The sequence below is a fragment of the Muntiacus reevesi genome, chromosome 2, assembly GCF_963930625.1.
Source record: "Muntiacus reevesi chromosome 2, mMunRee1.1, whole genome shotgun sequence".
In the NCBI taxonomy this organism is placed as follows: Eukaryota; Metazoa; Chordata; class Mammalia; order Artiodactyla; family Cervidae; genus Muntiacus; species Muntiacus reevesi.
In genome coordinates this window covers 73,620,683-73,639,273 of record NC_089250.1, presented here as the reverse complement: position 1 = coordinate 73,639,273, position 18,591 = coordinate 73,620,683, and the positions used below count along the sequence as shown (strand labels likewise).

At 46.9% G+C, this 18,591-nt stretch overlaps 1 protein-coding gene across 9 annotated transcripts in view; it reads left to right on the top strand.

The window, feature by feature from the left end:
• ZMYND8 (zinc finger MYND-type containing 8) overlaps positions 1-18,591 on the top strand; it is a 115,485-nt gene that overhangs the window by 30,088 nt on the left and 66,806 nt on the right. For 6 of the 9 annotated variants that reach the window (XM_065922122.1, XM_065922116.1, XM_065922118.1 and 3 more), the window contains 2 exons: positions 7,641-7,789; positions 16,628-16,846. In XM_065922122.1, the coding sequence (XP_065778194.1) occupies positions 7,641-7,789; positions 16,628-16,846 (368 nt within the window). The remainder of the gene's footprint in view (positions 1-7,640; positions 7,790-16,627; positions 16,847-18,591) is intronic. The other 3 variants (XM_065922123.1, XM_065922121.1, XM_065922124.1) reach the window with 2 other exon arrangements.

Sequence of the window (18,591 nt, the reverse complement as noted above, 5' to 3'; positions counted from 1 at the left end):
AAGGATTCCTGGGGAGGGAGGTCTGTTAGGGTACCTGCTCTGCGTCTTTGGGAAAGGCTCGGAAAGGATGAGCCGTGCTGGGCTCTGCTGTTCCGGGAAAGAGCGGCATGTGGTCACGCTGGAAGGAGGCCATGATGAAGGCTGGCAGCTATGGCGCCTGGTTTCGTGGTTGAGCCTCTGCAGGCCTCCGATCCGCCCCTGCCTTCACTGTGGCAGGGGAAAACTTGGACTCTGCACGATCTGATGGACGTGGAGACATCACATCCTGGGCTCCTTCCCGTCTCCACTTTTTATATAGGCTGGTATTTCCGTAACAGAATTTGTGGCCTTGATTTAACACGCTTTCTCGGAGAAATCGGCTCTGTTTTTGGAGAAGGATGGAGGAGGAGGAAGATGAGGAAGAAGGGGGATGTGTGTTGCTTTTTAAAAAAACTAGCTCCTGTTTATCCAGTGCTTCCTCGCTGTCGTATTCATGAGCATCTCATGAATTAACTCTGTTTAACCTGTGCATAACTCCCATGGGGTACCCCCATCTCCATCGGCCGGAAGGAAGCATGGAGGCACAGAGAGCTTAACGAACTTGGCTTTGAACCACACTGCAGTCTAGCGCGGTGGCAGCAGGACTGGGTCCTGACTGTCCTGTATCCTGTGCCGCCCGGCCTGACCGAATTCAGTGTAGGGTGACCAGCTTGCCCGGGTTTGCCTGAGACTGTCCATCTCCTGCCAGCTGATGGTGGGTCACCCCACCTTCGATGCTGGTCCGGGCCTGTCAACTGAGAGTCTGTTTCATTCAGCCCCTCCCTGGCCGCCTCGCCATTGACAGCATCAGGGAAATTTAACACCCATAAAAACACACTACTGGGCTGGTCCTCCCCAGGAAGCGCCCGGCTCTCAGCTGGGGCCCCTTCCCTCTCTGGAGGAGACAATTCCCTGTAACTGGTGTGTCATTTCCTGGACTCTGGAGAAGGGGGGGTGGCGCGGGCGGCTATGACTCAGGTGCCGGATGTGGGTGGGGGCGGTGTGCCTGGATGGACTGACGGATGGACACTGGGGAGGAGTGTTGGGGGAAGGGAGATGGCCGTGGAGCGCCACTCCCCACCGGCCTGGTCTGTGATGCTGACAGGCTGCGGTGCCACCTGTGAGGGTTGGGAGGCGAGATGTGCTTCAGTAGTGTGCATCATTGCGAGTGACATGGTCACAATTTTCCATCTTCTTCCTGGTTCCTGGAGCACCCCAACCCCCACATCCCACGTGATCTGGAGCAAAAGGAGTGCGTGCTGTTGAACACAAAGACCCTGAATTAGGAAGTCTTCTGGCAACTGAGCTGAGGCAAGCCTCTCCCTGGGGTGAGGGCCCAGCCTGTGGGCCTTGGAGTTCTGCTGCCTGGGTTCGAATCCCAGCCCGGCCACTTGCGTGCTCTTGGGCCGGTGACTTAGAGGGAAGGACACGAGAGGCATTTTGAACAGGACTTGGTGCATTGTGTACAATACAAGAATATCTTAGCTGTTAATACCTGCGACTGCCTTATCCGGAAGGAGAGCGTCCCTTGTGATAAGGGACATCTAGGAAAGGCTGAGCGGGATTATTTCTGGCCTTTTACAAGACACGGGCTCAGGGAGGGTGGCGTCACATGCCTGGTTCCTGATACCCAGGAGACTTGCCATATTTTATTTAGATTTTAGTGAAATGTCACAGGAGGGGAAATTCTGCTGCTTCCTGCTCCATGCCAAGCTGTTTTCCTGAGTCACGGCTCTGGCCTTTTCTTCTCTGCTCTGCTCTCTTGCCCATGTTAACTCCTTCAGAGCCAGACTGACGTTGGGGGAGTGGGCATGGGGCCAGCCCCATAACACCCCAGGTCCTGCTGCTTTGCCAGGAAGGTCTCTCAGATCAAGGGTGAACCATTTCCCTGGTGATTCGGTGCACAGTAGCTGTGTCATCCTCATTCCAAATTTATACATGAAATGCATTTAGAAATATATCCCTGTCAGAATTAGATCATCAAAAAGGGAAAAAAAAAAAAAGAAAAAACCTTTGACTCAGCTTTCTGGAAAAGGTCCTCAAGGCAGCTTTGTTACCATGACTGCAGCAAGGTTCCCACCCACATTTCTATTACCAGCCGAGGCCTAGCCTGACTGGAGTGGGTAGGCTGTTAGTCGGAATGCTGCCGGCCTGCCGTCTGGTATCTCAGAAGGACCCTGAATCCAACCGGCATTTCTCAGTTTTTCTCCCTAAGAGGCTTCAGTGAGAGCCTCTGCTGTTGACAGATGTGTCTGTTGTTTGGAGTCTATTAAATTTCTTGTATCCCCTTGGATACAGCCACTGAACTCTCGTTAACTCTGGAGCAAGTTGCTGTATGTGTAACCGGAAACAGAATTGGGGATTTTCTTCTATTTTGCTCAGACTGGAAGGTTGGGGATCCTCTTGGGTGTGGGCAGCCTTGGGTCAGATCCCCTCCTCTCACTGGGTTAGACCTTCCTGCCCTTTTATTTCCTGGTGGCCTTGGGGAAAACTGTTTTCTCCACTCTCAATGACTCATGAGTATATTCATTTCTAGTGAATCCCACCTACCCCCATCCTGCTCTTTCATGTGGAATTAAAGAATTTCAAAGTTAAAAGACCTTAGGATCCTCTGGTCCTGTAGCTTTTTGATCTTTGGAGTTGATTCACCTAAAAAAGGTGAAGTAGGCTCAGGCCCCCTTGCTCAGGAAATTGCATCCATGTACAGAACTGTGGCAGGCAGCTCATGGGGCCTTGAGGCACTTTCTTGGACTCCAGGGAAGAACTGGTTTGGTCCCTTCCTTACCTTTCCTCCCATTTTACAGATGTGTCCCCGAGGCCCTGAGAAGTAGGGAAAGTTGCTTAACTGTTTTCATTCTCTCTCTCTGCCTCCTTCTTGGCTTCTGTTTCCTGGGGTCCCAAACTAACCCTCCAGAAGGCGATGAGAGAGGAAAGGAGATTCCTGAGACTGGAGAACTCAGACTCTGTTTCCCAAACACACATGCGGGAGCATCTCAGACTAGCATGCTCCTGAATCCTCCAGAAGTTTGCTTAAACCCCAGATCCCTGGGCCCTGCTCCAGTTTCTGATTCTGTAGATCTGACATGGAGCCTGAGAACATGCATTTCTGGCAAATTCATAGGTGACGCTGCAGCTAGTGTGGGGACAACACTTGGATGGGGAGCCATCATCCTAGGAGATCTCAGCCACAGGCAGATGATTTAGATGGCCCAGGGAGGAGCTGGAGCCATATCTGGCCCCAGAGGTTGACCAGGTGTGGGCTGGGCTGTAGGTTTCATCCACTGTTCCCCATACTCCAGCACTGAGGTGCTCCAGGAGGCTGGTCCCACTCCTGGGAGGGTTCAGGAAGTATGTGGGGGTGCTTTTCAGGAAGTGTTTGGGACCATCAATGGCAGCCGGTATGAGGGGGTTGGGGTTGTCCTTGCAATGAGGAGGGGCCATCCTTTCCAAAATCCACTAGTACTCCGTCGAGCAATATCGACACGCTAAACTTGAGTCTTGAAGAAAACGTGTTGGATCTGCTCTGATCCACTTAACACGTGGATTTTTTTTCAATACATGGAATGCTTGTCTCTTCATTTTCGGCTTCCCAGGTGGCTCAATGATAAAGAATCAGTCTGCCAATGCAGGTGACACAGGTTTGATCCCTGGGTCAGGAAGATCCCCTTAAGTAGGAAATGGCAACCCACTCCAATTTTCTTGCCTGGGAAATCCCATGGACAGAGGAGCCTGGCAGGCTGCAGTCCATGGGGGTCACAAAGAGTCGGACACAACTGAGTGAGCACGCACGCATTTTCATTTTACCAGTTTTTAAGTGCGGGGAACATTTTGTGTTCGATTACAGATCACAGTATGTGGAATCACAAAAAACCAGGGCTTGCGTCCTGATTCTATCCAGATTGCTTCAGCTTCCTGGTTTTTGGTGAGTCCTTTATCAGTTCCTTTATTTTTGAGGCAGAAATAGCAGTATGTGGATTTTCAACTGTGTAGTAGTTGAAGGCCCAACTCCTCTGTTGTTCAGGGGTCAATAGTTATATTTTTTTTCCCCCAAACATTTTCCTGTCTTTCCACTGGCCTGACTTTTTGCTCGTGTGCTCTTCTCTTTCAAACTTTGTACACTAACGAAACAATACATACAGAATCAAAACCTTGGCTAGTAGCTTTCAGTTTTTGCCTGGCCCAGATACCATTTCTTCTGAGACACATCTCCTTTGAGCCCCCAAGACAATTTTGTTAAACACTTGTCCTCTGATACATAAATGGAGTTATTTGGATTTGTTAGATTCACACAGAACAAATGTCAAGCTCCTTCCTGGGGTCTGTAGGCCCACACGGATCAACTGTAAGTCTGTACATCTGGTCACATTTTTTATCCTGAGTCAGGCCTCTGTCATTTGCTCGTTGCTGGCTTTGGTTTGCACCTACTGCTTTTTTAAAAATGTGACACTGAACCTTCTAAATACTTCCTTTTTGTTTTTCCTTATTTTGATAAAGTAGTTCAGGAATATGATAAAATATAGTGGGATATACAGTGGAAAGAAGTCCTTCTTCCACTCCTTGTAGATTCTCCTCCCCTGAGACAACCGCCAGTCGCTATTAAGAACTTATACTTTTGTGTTCAACTAGGAGTATTTTAGACTTATGTAAATATGAATATATATGAAAACATCTTTTTTAAAAAGAAACAAACCAAACAGAGGAAAAAAAAATCCTGAAAAAAACCAAGCTAACCCAAACCAACCCATCTTTTTTGGGCTGTGTCTTTTGGTCTATTATTGGTGCTAGACATGTAATGCTTTTTTTGTATATGGTGTTAGAGAATGTTCTAATTTTATTCTTCTACATGTAGCTATGCAGTTTTCCCAGTACCGCTTATTGCAGAGACTGTCTTTTCTCCATTGTATATTCTTGCCTCCTTTGTCATAGATCGACCATAAGTGTGTGGGTTTATTTCTGGGCTCTCTGTCTTATTCCATTGATCTATGTGTCTTGTTTTTATGTCAGTACCAAAGTGTTGTGATGAGTGTAGCTTTGCATTAAATAATATAGTCTGAAGTCAGAGAGTGTGATTCCTCCAGCTCCATTCTTCTTTCTCAAGATTGTTTTGGCCATTCAGGGTCTTTTGTGTTCCTATACAAATTTAAAAATTATTATTTTTTTAGTTCTGTGGAGAACCTCATTGGTATTTTCATGCTCTTCAACCTGACCCAGAAGCTTGGAGATTATTATACGTCAGTCTGTCTCCAGGTGCCTTGTTTTTCATGGCTGTGTCCCACTGAATGTTATCAGATCAACTCCCAGCTTGTGGACACGGAAGTCCTTTCTAGTCTTAGCTATCACACCACCTGCTGCAGTTGAATCATCTTGCATATGCTTTGCTGCCCTCTGACCGGGCCTGTAGACTGTCTCCAGGAGGAGATTGTTAGGTCAAAGACCCTATGGAGAATGTGCGCGTTTTCACGTGTGATGGTGACGTGGGGTGAGGATCCCTGTGGGAATGAGAGGAGGTTCTCTCCGGGGAAACGTGCCCATCCTAGGCTACATCTTTTGAATGCATTTCCCCACTAACTAGCTGTGTGTGCCTCTGAGCCATCCCTTTGGGCTCTCCAGGCCGCTGTTCTGATGTCCGTGGGGTGGCCCCTTGGCTCTGAGGTCTCTTCTCCCTCAAGGTGCCTGTGGTTAGCGTTTCATTTCATCTCGGGGCTGGTCTCAGTGCAGCACTCGGAACATTTGTTCAGGATTTTCCTGCAGCCTGCCTGGTGAGTGGAGAGAGCTCCCTGGTGTGGATGGGATTTCGCAGAAGTGGTCCATTGTTTGAAGCGTGCTGGAGGGTGCTCCAGCTCTTGGACCCTGGTGATCTGCCCCAGCAGCTCTGGCCACCATCCCAGACACAGGCTGGTGACACACAGCAGAGCCCGCATGCTGGGACTTGCCCGAGAGTTAACCCTGGAGCTGGGGAACGTCATCAGGCCATCTTCGCAGATAGTCATCTTTCTGAACTCTGTATCCCATTCTGCCACCTGTGCTCTTGGCACAGCCCTATGCTCTTCCGGTCCCTGGAGTTTTCATTTCTCAAGCATAGCAGGGGCTCCAGGCCGTTCCCTTATGGCCTCCGTCAGCTAGCGGGAGAGCTATCGGGCATGGAACGGATTCAGATCTTTGCAGGTGAAGATGGGATGTTGTGTAAATGCCTGTGTTTAAATGAGCTGTGGGGAGAATAAAAACAGAAATGGATTGGCGAGGGTGGCGTTGGTGTTTTTCAGATGAGCCTTGGGTGAGAATGCCGTCTTCTGTTGATCTCTCTTTGGAGGAGACTCACAAACACATTGTCTACTGGTGATTGGGTCATGGGAACTCTGGTGGGTGGGGTATATTTTTTTTACATAGTTATACTTTGTTAACCTGATAAACATGAATAAATGTCTTCTACCACGAGGTACGTTTGCCTTCATTTTCATAAAAGCATGTGGCCTTCTTTTCTTGGTCTGTTTCTTTCGGCTTCCTGCTTTTGCCATCAGCCTTGGGTGTGTGAGTGAGTGGTGGCTTTCCTGGTGGCGCAGACGGTAAAGCGTCTGCCTGCACTGTGGGAGACCCGGGTTCAAACCCTGGGTCGGGAAGATCCCCTGGAGAAGGAAATGGCAACCCACTCCAGTACTCTTGCCTGGAAAATTCCATGGACTGTAGCCTACCAGGGTCACAAAGAGCTGGACACGACTGAGCGACTTCACTTTCACTTTGGGTGAGTGACAGTTCGTGGCTGTTGGTTCCTGACCTGGTCAGCAGGGACACAGTAGGGAAGGCTGGTGGTGGTGGTTGCTCAGTTGCTAAGTCCTGTCTGAGTGTTTGCGACCCCATGGACGACAGCACATCCGGCTTCACTGTCTCCCAAATTCATGTCCGTTGAGTCAGTGGTGCTATCCTACCATCTCATCCTCTGCCGCCCCTTTCTCCTTTCGCCTTCAATCCTCAGCATCAGGGTCTTTTCCAGTGAGTCGGCTCTTTGCATCAGGTGGCCAAAGCACTGGAGCTTCAGCATCAGTCCTTCCAATAAATATTCACGGTTGATTTCTTTTAGGATTGACTGGTTTGATCTCCTTGCAGTCCAAGAGAGACTCTCAAGGTCTGTTCCAACACCACAGTTCGGAAGTGTCAGTTCTTTGGCGTTCAGCCTTCCTTATGGTCAAACTCTCACAACTGTACATGACTACTGGAAAACCATGTTTGACTAGACGGACCTTTATCAACAAAGGGAAGGGTGGGGATTTTGGTAAAATAGAGGGCATATGCCTGTCTAAAAAGTGGCTGATCTGGTTGTATAAGGCCCTGCAGGCTCTGATTTTTTTTTTTTTTTAAATAGAAGCCCCAAATCTATTATGTGAAGTTTCCCAATTTTTGTATTTTGGCCATAAATTACAAATTTCACAGAAATGTTATGTATGCAAAAGAAAGACCATCTTACCTCTTTGAGACATGCAAGGAAGACAGTGGGGTAAGTATATTCTAGGAGGATCAATAAGATGGCACTAAGTCTGGGACAAAGTGAGTGTGTCCTCCACACCCCGCTTCCCGCGGGGCCTAGTCCTGACTGCGTTAAAATATGTGATCCTTTGTGTCTCTTTCAGATCCTGGCTCCGCAGAGAGAACAGCCCAGAAAAGAAAGTTCCCCAGCCCTCCTCATTCCTCCAATGGCCACTCGCCACAGGACACATCCACAAGTCCCATTAAAAAGAAAAAGAAACCCGGCTTACTGAACAATAACAGTAAGGAGCAGGTAAGAGGCCACCAGGAATGGTGTCCACACTCGTGGGCGGGGTGGGGAGGGGGTGCGGACAAAGGCTATTGTTTTTCTAACTGCCCGTGTGCTGGGCATTTAGGAAGCTGCCTCCCTCTGGCTGTCATTTGCATAGGACAGAAAGGGGAGCTCAAAATGGGCCTGGGGAGAAATTCCCAGTGGCTTTTCAGATCTCTTGGTGGGGTTAGGGCAGTGACCCAGATAAGACAGACATACCGTGCTCTAGGATTTGGGGATTTTCCTTGGATTTCTTTTTTTCACGTGCTGCCTCCTAGGCTGGGCTGGTAGGACAGCTTGGAGTTCTGCCCGGAGGGGGCGGTATGGCTGAGGCCTGTGCTCCCTTCTGGTGTCAATTTTCTCATCTGTAAAAGAGTGGGTTTAGGGCTGGGGTGAGAGACAGCCGCCCTCCCGACCCACTGCCCTCCGCGACTTGGGTAATTCGTCCCCATCTCTTCTTAGAGTGCCCAGCCCCTGGCGGGCCCCACCTTCGATGCAAACATCGATTCGCCATCTTATATCTTGTCTCAGCGACCTTCTAGCTTTAAAATTCTGTGCTGCAAACTCGCTACTCTTCTGACTTAAAAAGATGAGAGGTGCTTTCATGGTTCATGAGGTTGGGTCTCCTATCATGGAGCAAGCAGGATGCCCGGTTTCCTGATACCATTTCAGAGGAGATTTCTTGGGATGTACTCACGCATTTGTGCAGATTATGGATGCGGAAGTGGACCCTGGGGATTTGAGGTTGAATAAAAGAAGATTGTTGCTTTCACGGGAAGAAACCAAGCAACAGTTAAACGCCTGGGACTCTGAGAGGGGGCCGTTTCTGTGCATGAATCTATTTTCTCTCTCCAAATTACACAGTGAAATGCCAGCGCTGCTGCTGCCGTGGCTGTGGGCAGGTTAACCTCTTTGTGCTTCATTTTCTCATTTTCTGAAATGAGAATAATGATCTCACTGCTACCAAACTCGCAGGGCTGTTGTGAAGAGGAATTGAGCTAAATGACATAAATAATAAAAGTTAAGCGAGAGTCTACACTAAGTGAAATAATCGCACAGACTATCTGTGAAATAATTAAATAGCTTTGGAAATGTTCCAGGCCTGTGCTGTTCAGTGTGAGAGCCACAAGCCACGTGTGGCCACAGCACTTGTAAAAGTGGCAGCTGAGCCTGAGCAACCGAATTTTTTAATTGAATTTAAATTTACGTGGCCACCTCTGGTTTATAACTGCCATGTTTGTCAGCCCAGGTTTAATGAGTTGGAACTCCCATTAGAGGAGAAACTGATAGCTTGTGAGTAAATTTCTGCAATTTGAAATGATCATTGAAAAGATAATTTCAGATTGCAATTTGAAAGATCATATAATAATAGTGTTGGAAAAATGAGTGAAAGTGAAAGTCACTCCCGACTCTTTGCGATTCTCCAGGCCAGAATACTGGAGTGGATATAGCCTTTCCCTTCTCCAGGGGATCTTCCCAACCCAGGGATCGAACCCAGGTCCTCTGCATTGCGGGCGGATTCTTTCCCAGCTGAGCTACCAGGGAAGCCCAAGAATACTGGAGTGGGTACCCTGTCCCTTCTCCAGGGGATCTTCCCAATCCAGGAATCGAACCGGGGTCTCCTGCATTGCAGGAGGATTCTTTACCAGCTGAGCTATGATGGCTCAGTAATAGTGTTGGTGAGACTGATACTCAGAGCAGAACTTACCGTGTGCCTATCCTTTCATAAGCCTTTTGATGCTGTGAGGAAGGGTATAGTCGTCTCTGTCTCACTGGCAGAGAGGTTAAGTCACTTCCCCAAGGCCTTAGAGCAAGTAAGAAGCTTAGGTCTACCTGTCTTGAAGCTGCTGCCCCCACCCCCCTGGACCCCCGCCACCATTAGCCATCCCAGAGCTGTTGGACTTGAAGACTAAGAAACACAAAGGCTATAAATAATCCTCAAATCTTAATTTAAGGCAAGCCCTCTTTTACCAGTTATCAGTAAAGTCAGGAAACAGATACTGTGCTCTCTGGGGAGAGGTAGTCTCCTGTGTGTCTGTGCTCAGTGACTTCCTCCTGTCCTGGAAGAATTGGCTCACTTTAAACAAAAACACACACACACACACAAACATGAAAACAAAACCAAAAAATTGGCTCACATCTCTCTTCCTAGAATCTGACCAACTTAGGCAATTCACAGATTTTTCTTCTCCCTCTTCCTCATCCACGGGTCCTCTTAACACTTAAACCTCATGACCACAATGGTGTATCTGTAAATCTGTGGCCAGAAAGTGGCCAGTGGCTGCTGTCACCCCAGAGTTGGACGCAGGGGGAGCTTGTGAATACAGAATGCACTGTGCTTGTGGAGCAGAGCAGCAGGGGTGACTGGACGCAGGGCGTGTCTGTGCGTCTGCAGAACCGGTCATCTTCCACTGTGATGAGAGTTTGCAGAACCTGTCTCCGGAGGAGTAGGCGTCCAGATCTGTAGTCCAGACTCCTTCCTGCCCCACTGCATCTGGGAAACCCACTGGGTGACCTTGTCAGCTGCTTTCCCATCCTTGTAAAACTGGAGTTTGAACTGGGAAGGAACACATTCTAAGGTTGATTGTGGTTTTTTGTTTTTCACATCTAAAACTCCCTGGGGCTGAACGGCCAGGAGTTGGCAACAGAGAAATAGCCTGAACTGTAAAGAAAAGAAATTCCTGACCCTTGACCCCATAATTCATTCAAGTTTATAGTGTTTGCATAAACTATGCAAACCTTCCCTCGAGGCAGCTTCCCTTGAGCACAGTCTCTTTTCCTAAGGGTAACTTAAATCCTTAAAAAAAAATTCTTCTGGACTCTTTTTTTTTTTCCCTTCTCTTTCCCTTTTCTTTCTTCTTTTAGATTACAAAATTGGAAAAAAGTTATGGAATTAAATGCAAAATGTATGTCTCCCTGTGCTAGGTTTTATCAATGTAATTTCTGTTAGTCATCAACATTTGATGATCATGAGATGTCAAATATCAATTTATATTTTATAGTTCCTATAAGAACTCAGAAAAATCCAGCAGTAGCTGGACACTGGATCTGTGTACGCTACCTTTCTGCCCTCCCCACCCCTCCCTATAGGGGCATCCCCTGCCGGCTTTGCTCATTCCTCTCCTTTGGCTCTCTCTAGGCATTCATACCCTTTTGATTTTCAGTATATATCAAAATTCTTCACCCCTTTCTTGTTTTGCTTCACTCAGAAATTTCTCTGTGTTCCAGCGTTCTGAAAAGAAAACCGTTCTAGCATAATAACCGCACCCCCCCCCCCCCCCCATATTTTCCTGTTTTTGGTAGAGATGGTTTATCATGAAGTAAGAGTTATGGGTTTTACGTTTCCACCCATTTTTCATGTAATGGGGACTCATTACTTTTAGGGGAGTTCTAAGAGTTTTAAGAAGAACTTTAGAACACACTATACTTTTAGGGGACGTGTTCTAAGGTTTGTATTTAATTTTTTTCAACCTTTCTGTCCACTGATTTGACTTTTTTTTTTAATACCTTTCTAAAAAAAAGACTTACTGATTTTATTTTTTGGCGGTGGTGAGCCTTCTTTCCTGTGCGCGGGCCTTCTCTAGTTGCGGGAAACAGGGGCTGCTCTTTGTCGTGGTACGAGTGCTTCTCATTGGGGTGGCTTCTCTCGTTGCGGGGCATGGCTCTCGTCTTGAGGGCCTCAGTAGTTTCGGCCTGCGGGCTTAGCTGCTCCGGGGCGTGTGGGATCTTCCTGGACCAGGGATCAGATGCGTGTACCCTGCATTGAGGGAATTCTTAACCACTGGACTGCCAGGATTTCACCACCTGAAATGGGCCACCACCATCTTGTTTCACCTCTTAACAAAGGTTAGAAAGTATGTAGGTGCTTTTTTCTTGGAACTGGGGGTGGGGGACATCCCAGAGCCTGGAAGGATGCTTCCGCTGTTGTGTGGAGGAGGGTCAGGTTGCTGAATGACCTCCGGTAGATGGGGCGAGAAATACCTTTTCTCGAGTGACACTGGACCTTTATTGAGAAATACCCGTCTATCTATAGTTCTTGGGACATTCTTGAGTTTGAATCCTTTGGGGAGGTTCTCTCTCTCTTCCTCCTTTCTTTACTTCTTTTCTTTTCTTATTCACGTATTGAGCAATAATCTGCTAATAGATTTGTGCATAATAACCTTAGGTGTACCTTTGATGAGATATGGCAGAGAAATGACAGGGCCCCTGTTGCCTCCTCTGTGTGGGGGGCTATACACACTCATAAGGAGGTGAGCTGGGACTTATTTTGTTGGGCCCATGTGTTGTCTTGGGCTTCCCTGGTGGCTCAGGCTGTAAAGAATTCGCTTGCGATGTGGGAGACCTGGGTTCGATCCCTGGGGTGGGAACATGCTCTGGAAGAGGGCATAGCAACTCACTCCAGTCTTCTTGCCTGGAGAATCCCTGTGGACAGAGGAGCCTGCGGTCCATGGGGTCGCAAAGAGTGGGACATGCCTAAGCATAGCACACAGCACATGCATTGTCTTAAAAACAGAAGTTCCTTGTTGGACGGGAGCAGTATATTAACAGCCAAGATAGATCAGGGGACCGTCAGTAGGACTGCTGATCGCTGGAGCCTGAGGGCCTTGACGATGCTCTGCCCTCCAACGCCATCCTCACACTCCAGGGCTGAGCAGTTTTTCTTTATTTTGCAGCCCTTGTGTATTTTTATCAAATACAGGAAAACACAGGCTGGAATGGGGACAGTTTTCCTTCCTCTCTGTTTCCTGTGTGGCCCCAGAAAGAATTTGAGTCTGTGGTCCTCCCCCTGGCTTCCCAGACATGTTCTCTGGTTTTTTGCAGACCAGGTGTGGTCTAGCGCCTGTCTCTGTAAATGAGGTTTACAGGCACAAAACCGCGTCCACTTAGTGACAGCTTGTTTGTAGTCACGTCTGCTCTTCTGTGACAGGAGTGCCGCCGTAGAGACCACATGACCCGCAAAGCCTCAGCTGTTCTCCTCCTATCGTCATAGAACTGTTTTGTAGAGAAGGTTTGCTGGCTCCTGGTAGAGGCTGGCGTGTTCCGTGGGGTGTTCCAGAAGCCGATGAACAAGCCTGTCTATTTCTCATCAAGCTGACCTGGGGAAGGAGCAGGGACGGAAGAACGTGTGTGCGCGGAGCCTGCAGTGAGCCCCATAGCAACGCGTGTTGCAACCTGCTTGCCTGACTCTGAGAACACACCTTGTGCACGTGGGGGAGAAAAAAACAATCATAACTCATTCTACCTGAAATGATTTACCTTTCCTTTTTTTAAGTGTTGTATATTTATCAGATTATTTTTATGGAGCAGAAAACACTTACAAGCAGCAGATAAAGCCAGCATCTGATTGGCAAGGTGATTCCCAGCCAGCTGGTTCTCATCAAGGATGAAACCTCCTAAAAAAGGGCAGCCTGGTCCGCCCTCATCTTGGTCCTCCCGGGTGGGAATGCCCACCCCTGGCCCGGTGGGGGTAGGGGCAGGGACATGGAGGAGGGGAACGTAACTTCTCAAGGGGCAATACCCTGGCTTCTGTTAGGTGGAAAGGACTTGGATTGCCTGCTCAAGAGATGATGAGCTGTCACATTCTGATCTTCTAGTTTCATTGAGGTCTTCATGCTTCTTCCTGTTCTATTATTAACTTACTGAAAGGAAGTTGGGCCCTCGAATACGCCTTCCTGCTATCTTGCAGAAAGCCGCAATGCGTCCTGGAGGACCCCACTCAGGTTAGAAATAGTTCTGCTTGCTTGATAGCTTCAGTTTATCTCTCTGTGGTGGTTCCTCTGTCTTCCCCTCCCCCAGCCCCTCCACTTTCACACCCTCCCCCGTAGAAATTCAAGCAACCATTTTCCTAGGCAGAGAGCAGGCCTCTGCCTGAGACATTTTTGGTTGTCCCAGTTTGGTGCGTGTGGGGTGGGGGTGCCCCCGAATGATGCCACAAATCCTCCAGTGCACAGGAACAGATCCCCAGAACCAAGATTGTCTAGCCCAAGATGTCATCTGAGTTGAGAACCCCTTACTCTAGATGCTGTTATCTTTTCATACCCCCTCTGTTATGTTTCTAGTTGTCTTCCTAAATTTCAGATTTTTTTCCCGCTCTACTTTTTTGCATTAGCAGAAGTTTTTTTTTTTTAAATTTTTACTGATGTATTGTTGATTTATAATGTGTTAGTTTCAGGCATACAGCAAAGAGAAACAGTTATGCATGTAACGTATATCCAGTCTTTTTTAGATTCTTTTCCCATGTAGTTCATTACAGAGTATTGGGTAGAGTTCCCTACGCTATACAGTAGGTCCTTATTAGTAGTATATTTTATATATTGCTGTTTAGTCACTCCGTCACATCCAACCCTTTTGTGACCCCGTTTACTGTAGCCCACCAGGCTCCTCTGTCCATGGGTTTCCTAGGCAAGAATACTGGAGTGGGTTGCCGTTTCCTTCTCCATGGGATCTTCCTGAGCCAAGAAGATCCAAACCTGAGTCTCCTGCATTGAAGGCGGATTCTTTATCGCTGAGCCTCTGGGGAAACCCATCTCTTTTATACATAGTAATGTGTATATGTCAATCCTAATCTTCCAATTCATCCCCTGCCCCCTTTACCCCCTGGTAATCATTAGTTTGTGTGGCAGAAGTTACTTTGAATTACAGAGAATGTTCTCTGAGGGGGTCATCAGAGAATCTGAATCATCAGAATCTCCTTTGCATCCAGCTTCATCTTCTGTGGGGCATAGGGATGAGACATAGTGCTAGGAGACCCAGGTGGGAGTTCTTGCTTCTGGACTCGGGGGTCAGATAAGTCTTTTAAACTTAGTTTTCTCCTCTGTCTACTGGTACTAGCGGTGTCTCCCCTGAGTGCCTCTCTGGGTGATGGTGAGGACAGAAGGACGATGGTGTGTGTGACGGTGCGCTGAGAAACGTAATGTGAAAGAATGGCATAACGATGATATTATTCGTTGGAAACCAAGTAGAGCACTGTTTAAATGCTTGAACTGAAACAGGACTCAAAAATTACACCATTGCCCTTATTAGTCTTAGCTCTTTTCTTAGTAGAAGTGAGTTGAGAGGCTTAGAAGGATTGATTCTTGAAGATCTGCTAAGCAAGCATCTCTGAAACTCTTTATCAAGGAAGGTGGAAGTACCAGGCATTTGGGAGACATTAAAACCTCATAATAAAAACCAGGAGCAAGAGGGATGCCTGCAATTGTGGTCACTCTCTCCGGTTATCCTGGGGGTCCTAGCTGGTAAAATAAGGAGAAAACTAAAGCGATACAAGAATATTAGACATGGGCAGACAAAACTACTGTTTCTTAGAGATGATAAAAGTTTTTAATCAGTAAATGATTAGAACGGTGCATATATAAGTAGTATTAAAAATCTAATAGCGCGTCTATGTACCAACAGTAACATTTAGAAACTGTAATGGTAAAATGACCCATTCACAGCAGCAGCAAAAATCATGTATCCCTAACCAATATATGAGATCTTTATGGGAAAAACTGTAAAGTTTTACTGAAGGACAGGGAAAAGCTTGTTAACAGGAGGTTTTTTTAGAGGTTGACACTGTGGTTGTGGCTGCCCTGTTGTCCACAGAATCAAGGCTAAACTGGGTTGAGTAGCTTTCCCAAGGTCACATGGGAAGTTACCAGGTCATTTTGAACACTTACCCCTAGACTTTTCCATACTTCCTAAACAAGATTTCATACTGGTCTCCAATAGGCATTTTCTGAATGAGGTTCTTCTTGGGATTGTTTTCAGAGAGTGGCTTTGCTGAATTCTGTAATGTATCATTCTGTTCAGTTCAGTCGCTCAGTCGTGTCTGACTTTTTGACCCCATGGACTGTAGCACGCTAGGCCTCCCTGTCCATCACCAACTCCCAGAGCTTGCTCAAACTCATGTCCATTGAGTTAGTGATGCCATCCAACCATCTCGTCCTCTGTCATCCCTTTCTCTTGCCCTCGATCTCTCCCAGCATCAGGGTCTTTTCCAGTGCATCATTAGGGAAGTATTTCTCTTGCTATTTTGGCGTAGGAAGGGGTCTGGCTCCCATGAATTGGCACTTCCCGCTCTTATCTTTCTGCCCTTGTTTGTCTTCAGTAAGTAATGTGGCTTCTCTGCAAATACCAGGGCCTCCTGTGTTTGAGAAGCATGGTTTTAGGAAAGCCTCTTGTTCGCTATAATTCTTTGTGCATTGGGGGTAGCCTTCAAAAAAATGAATGATCATTTTTGGTGACTCATTTCCAAACGGATCCATTCTCCCATGGCCCATTGTTGAAAGACTCCCAGGGCAAATTGCCATGCTTGCTTGGCTTTTTACATGTAGACTTCCATATGTTGGACTTTTAAGTGTATTAGCAGTATTTGTCATGGTGGCGCTGTGTTAATTGCATACGTTGTATGATTCCTTTTAATCCCAACCGCAATCCCATAGAGTTAGATGTTATCAACCCCACTTTACAGATGAGAAAATTGAAGCTGGGGGGGTTAAAAGACTTGCCCTGGGTCCTGCAGCTGGTCGAGCTAAAGTTGAACTCAGGCATGCCTTGGTTTTAGCCATTGTGCTCTCCTACTAGGCTGCCTATTAACTCCCAGACACCAGCTTTTCAAGTCATGGCCTCTTCAAATACAAGATTGAAAAAATAAATCTTAATGTCTAATGATTTGCAAATTCTATATTAATGTAAAGTAGAGTAACCCCAGATAGCTTTTTAATGAATGTGTGTAATGCTCTGATTTTCTTTTGTTGTTATTGTTGTATTTGTTCAAATTCCTTTTGAGAATGCACATTTGTTTTGAAACCAAACCTGTCTTTCTTGCCTACATTTCAGTCAGAACTAAGACATGGTCCGTTTTACTATATGAAGCAGCCACTCACCACAGACCCTGTTGATGTTGTACCGCAGGACGGACGAAATGATTTCTACTGCTGGGTTTGTCACCGGGAAGGCCAAGTCCTTTGCTGTGAGCTCTGTCCCCGGGTTTATCACGCTAAGTGTCTGAGACTGACATCGGAACCAGAGGGGGACTGGTTTTGTCCTGAATGTGAGGTTAGTTCCTGATGAATGAATGCCTTGTCTGCCTCGTTCACTCTCCTTTGTGTTTCTTCCTTTGATATCGAATTTTTCAAATAATCCAAACACAAGGAAAAGAGAAGTTTTTTGCCTTCCCTCTGCTCGGTCCTGATCATCCCCTTTTTTGGGGACCAACACTGGCAGTGGCCTTAGCACTCCAGCTCTTGGAAAGACAATCTCACTGAACATTGATTTTGATTCCTCGTGGGTTTTTGGATCACTCTGAGATCTTCAGCTTTCTCTGATTCTTCTGAAATGAGCATTCCAGAAGTTACAAACTTCTACCAGTTCATACGTTTTGAAAAGATCCCAAGCTCTTTTCTTCCTCCTTGGATGTTGTTTCCTGCTGCATCATTGAATCCTCGGCAGTAGCCAAGCTGGAAGCCCAGTGTTGGTTGTATGTCCCACGTGGTGGCCACCTGATGCTCTTATTCAAACCTCTTAAATGCAGAGGTCCAGGAAATCCTCTTACGATTTGAGAAAGACTTAAAGAAGGGTAAGGAGCCATGGAGCCATGGGAAGAGGCAGTGGGTACGGAACCCGAGGCAGAAGCACGCTGGCACAGTGAAGGGAACCTGTGTATTTCATTTATAGCAAAGCCTGAACACTCTTCATGAAAACAATTGTGATTTCCACTCTTCTGAAGTGTCTTCTAGTCTTGGGAACATCCATCTATGATGCTTTTTCCAAATGCTGAAATTAAGAATGTTATCTAGAAAACAAAAACGAAGTGAAACAACAGCAGCAGCAAACAAAAAAAAATGTCATCTACAAAGTTATTTAGCATGGAATGTCACCTGAATTCAGAAGTACATTGGTATTAGATCTCAAATGAAAATGCTTTCTAGGTAGGAAATAGAAAGTTCTCCCAGATGGTGATCATGGGGGAAAAAAGGCAAGCTTTAGGACAGTGTCTGTAATACTGCTTTTGTGTACAGTAGAGGGAAAATCTATGGGAAGAAATTAGATATCCAGTCAATATGATGATGACTTTTTAATGGTGTTATGCCCCTAGAATTGCAAAAGATGGTCCTTGATTCTCTCTGGGTTACATTAGACAGAGACATTGTTCACCAGTGGCCTCCTGTTCAGAGTCCAACCTCATTCTCCTGCATTTAATTGTGGAAACTGGAACCTTCATCTGTTTCCTTTGTCTTGACCATTCCTTCCCAATTGTTTAATAATTTCTCAGTGAAGGTAGTGGCTCAGATAGGATACTTTTTCTGTAGAGAATGGAGCTTGATGAAAGGCATCTGAAACCATAGGGATTTATTATCATGTGTAGAAAGAAGCCAGAGGCAGGGCGAGGACCGAGTTTGTTCAGAGCCAGACTCTTCACGTTTTGTTGTTGAGGTGACGTGTCCCTGGCCATAAGATGTGGCTGGAGGTTTTATCATGTGTGGCTAGACAGCAGTCCTCCTGGGGTTAGTGTGTCTCCTCACATCCCTTTTTACCAAGCAAGAGACATGCCCTTGGGCTCCTTGGTCAGGATTGGCTCACCAATCCCCAGGCAGGAAAGGCTTGAAAATGTCTGTCTGGCCCTTTTTCTGTCTCTGTTGTAGGCCCCGGGGATTGCCAGCCAGGAGGACAGGGCTGGGGCTGGCAGAGAAGAGGTCGACAGTTGAGTGAGCAACTCAGGTGTTCACCATGGATAGTTACCTGGAAACGAACTGGAGTTCAAACAGACGAGTGATCTGTGTCTAAGACTTTGAGTCCCAAAT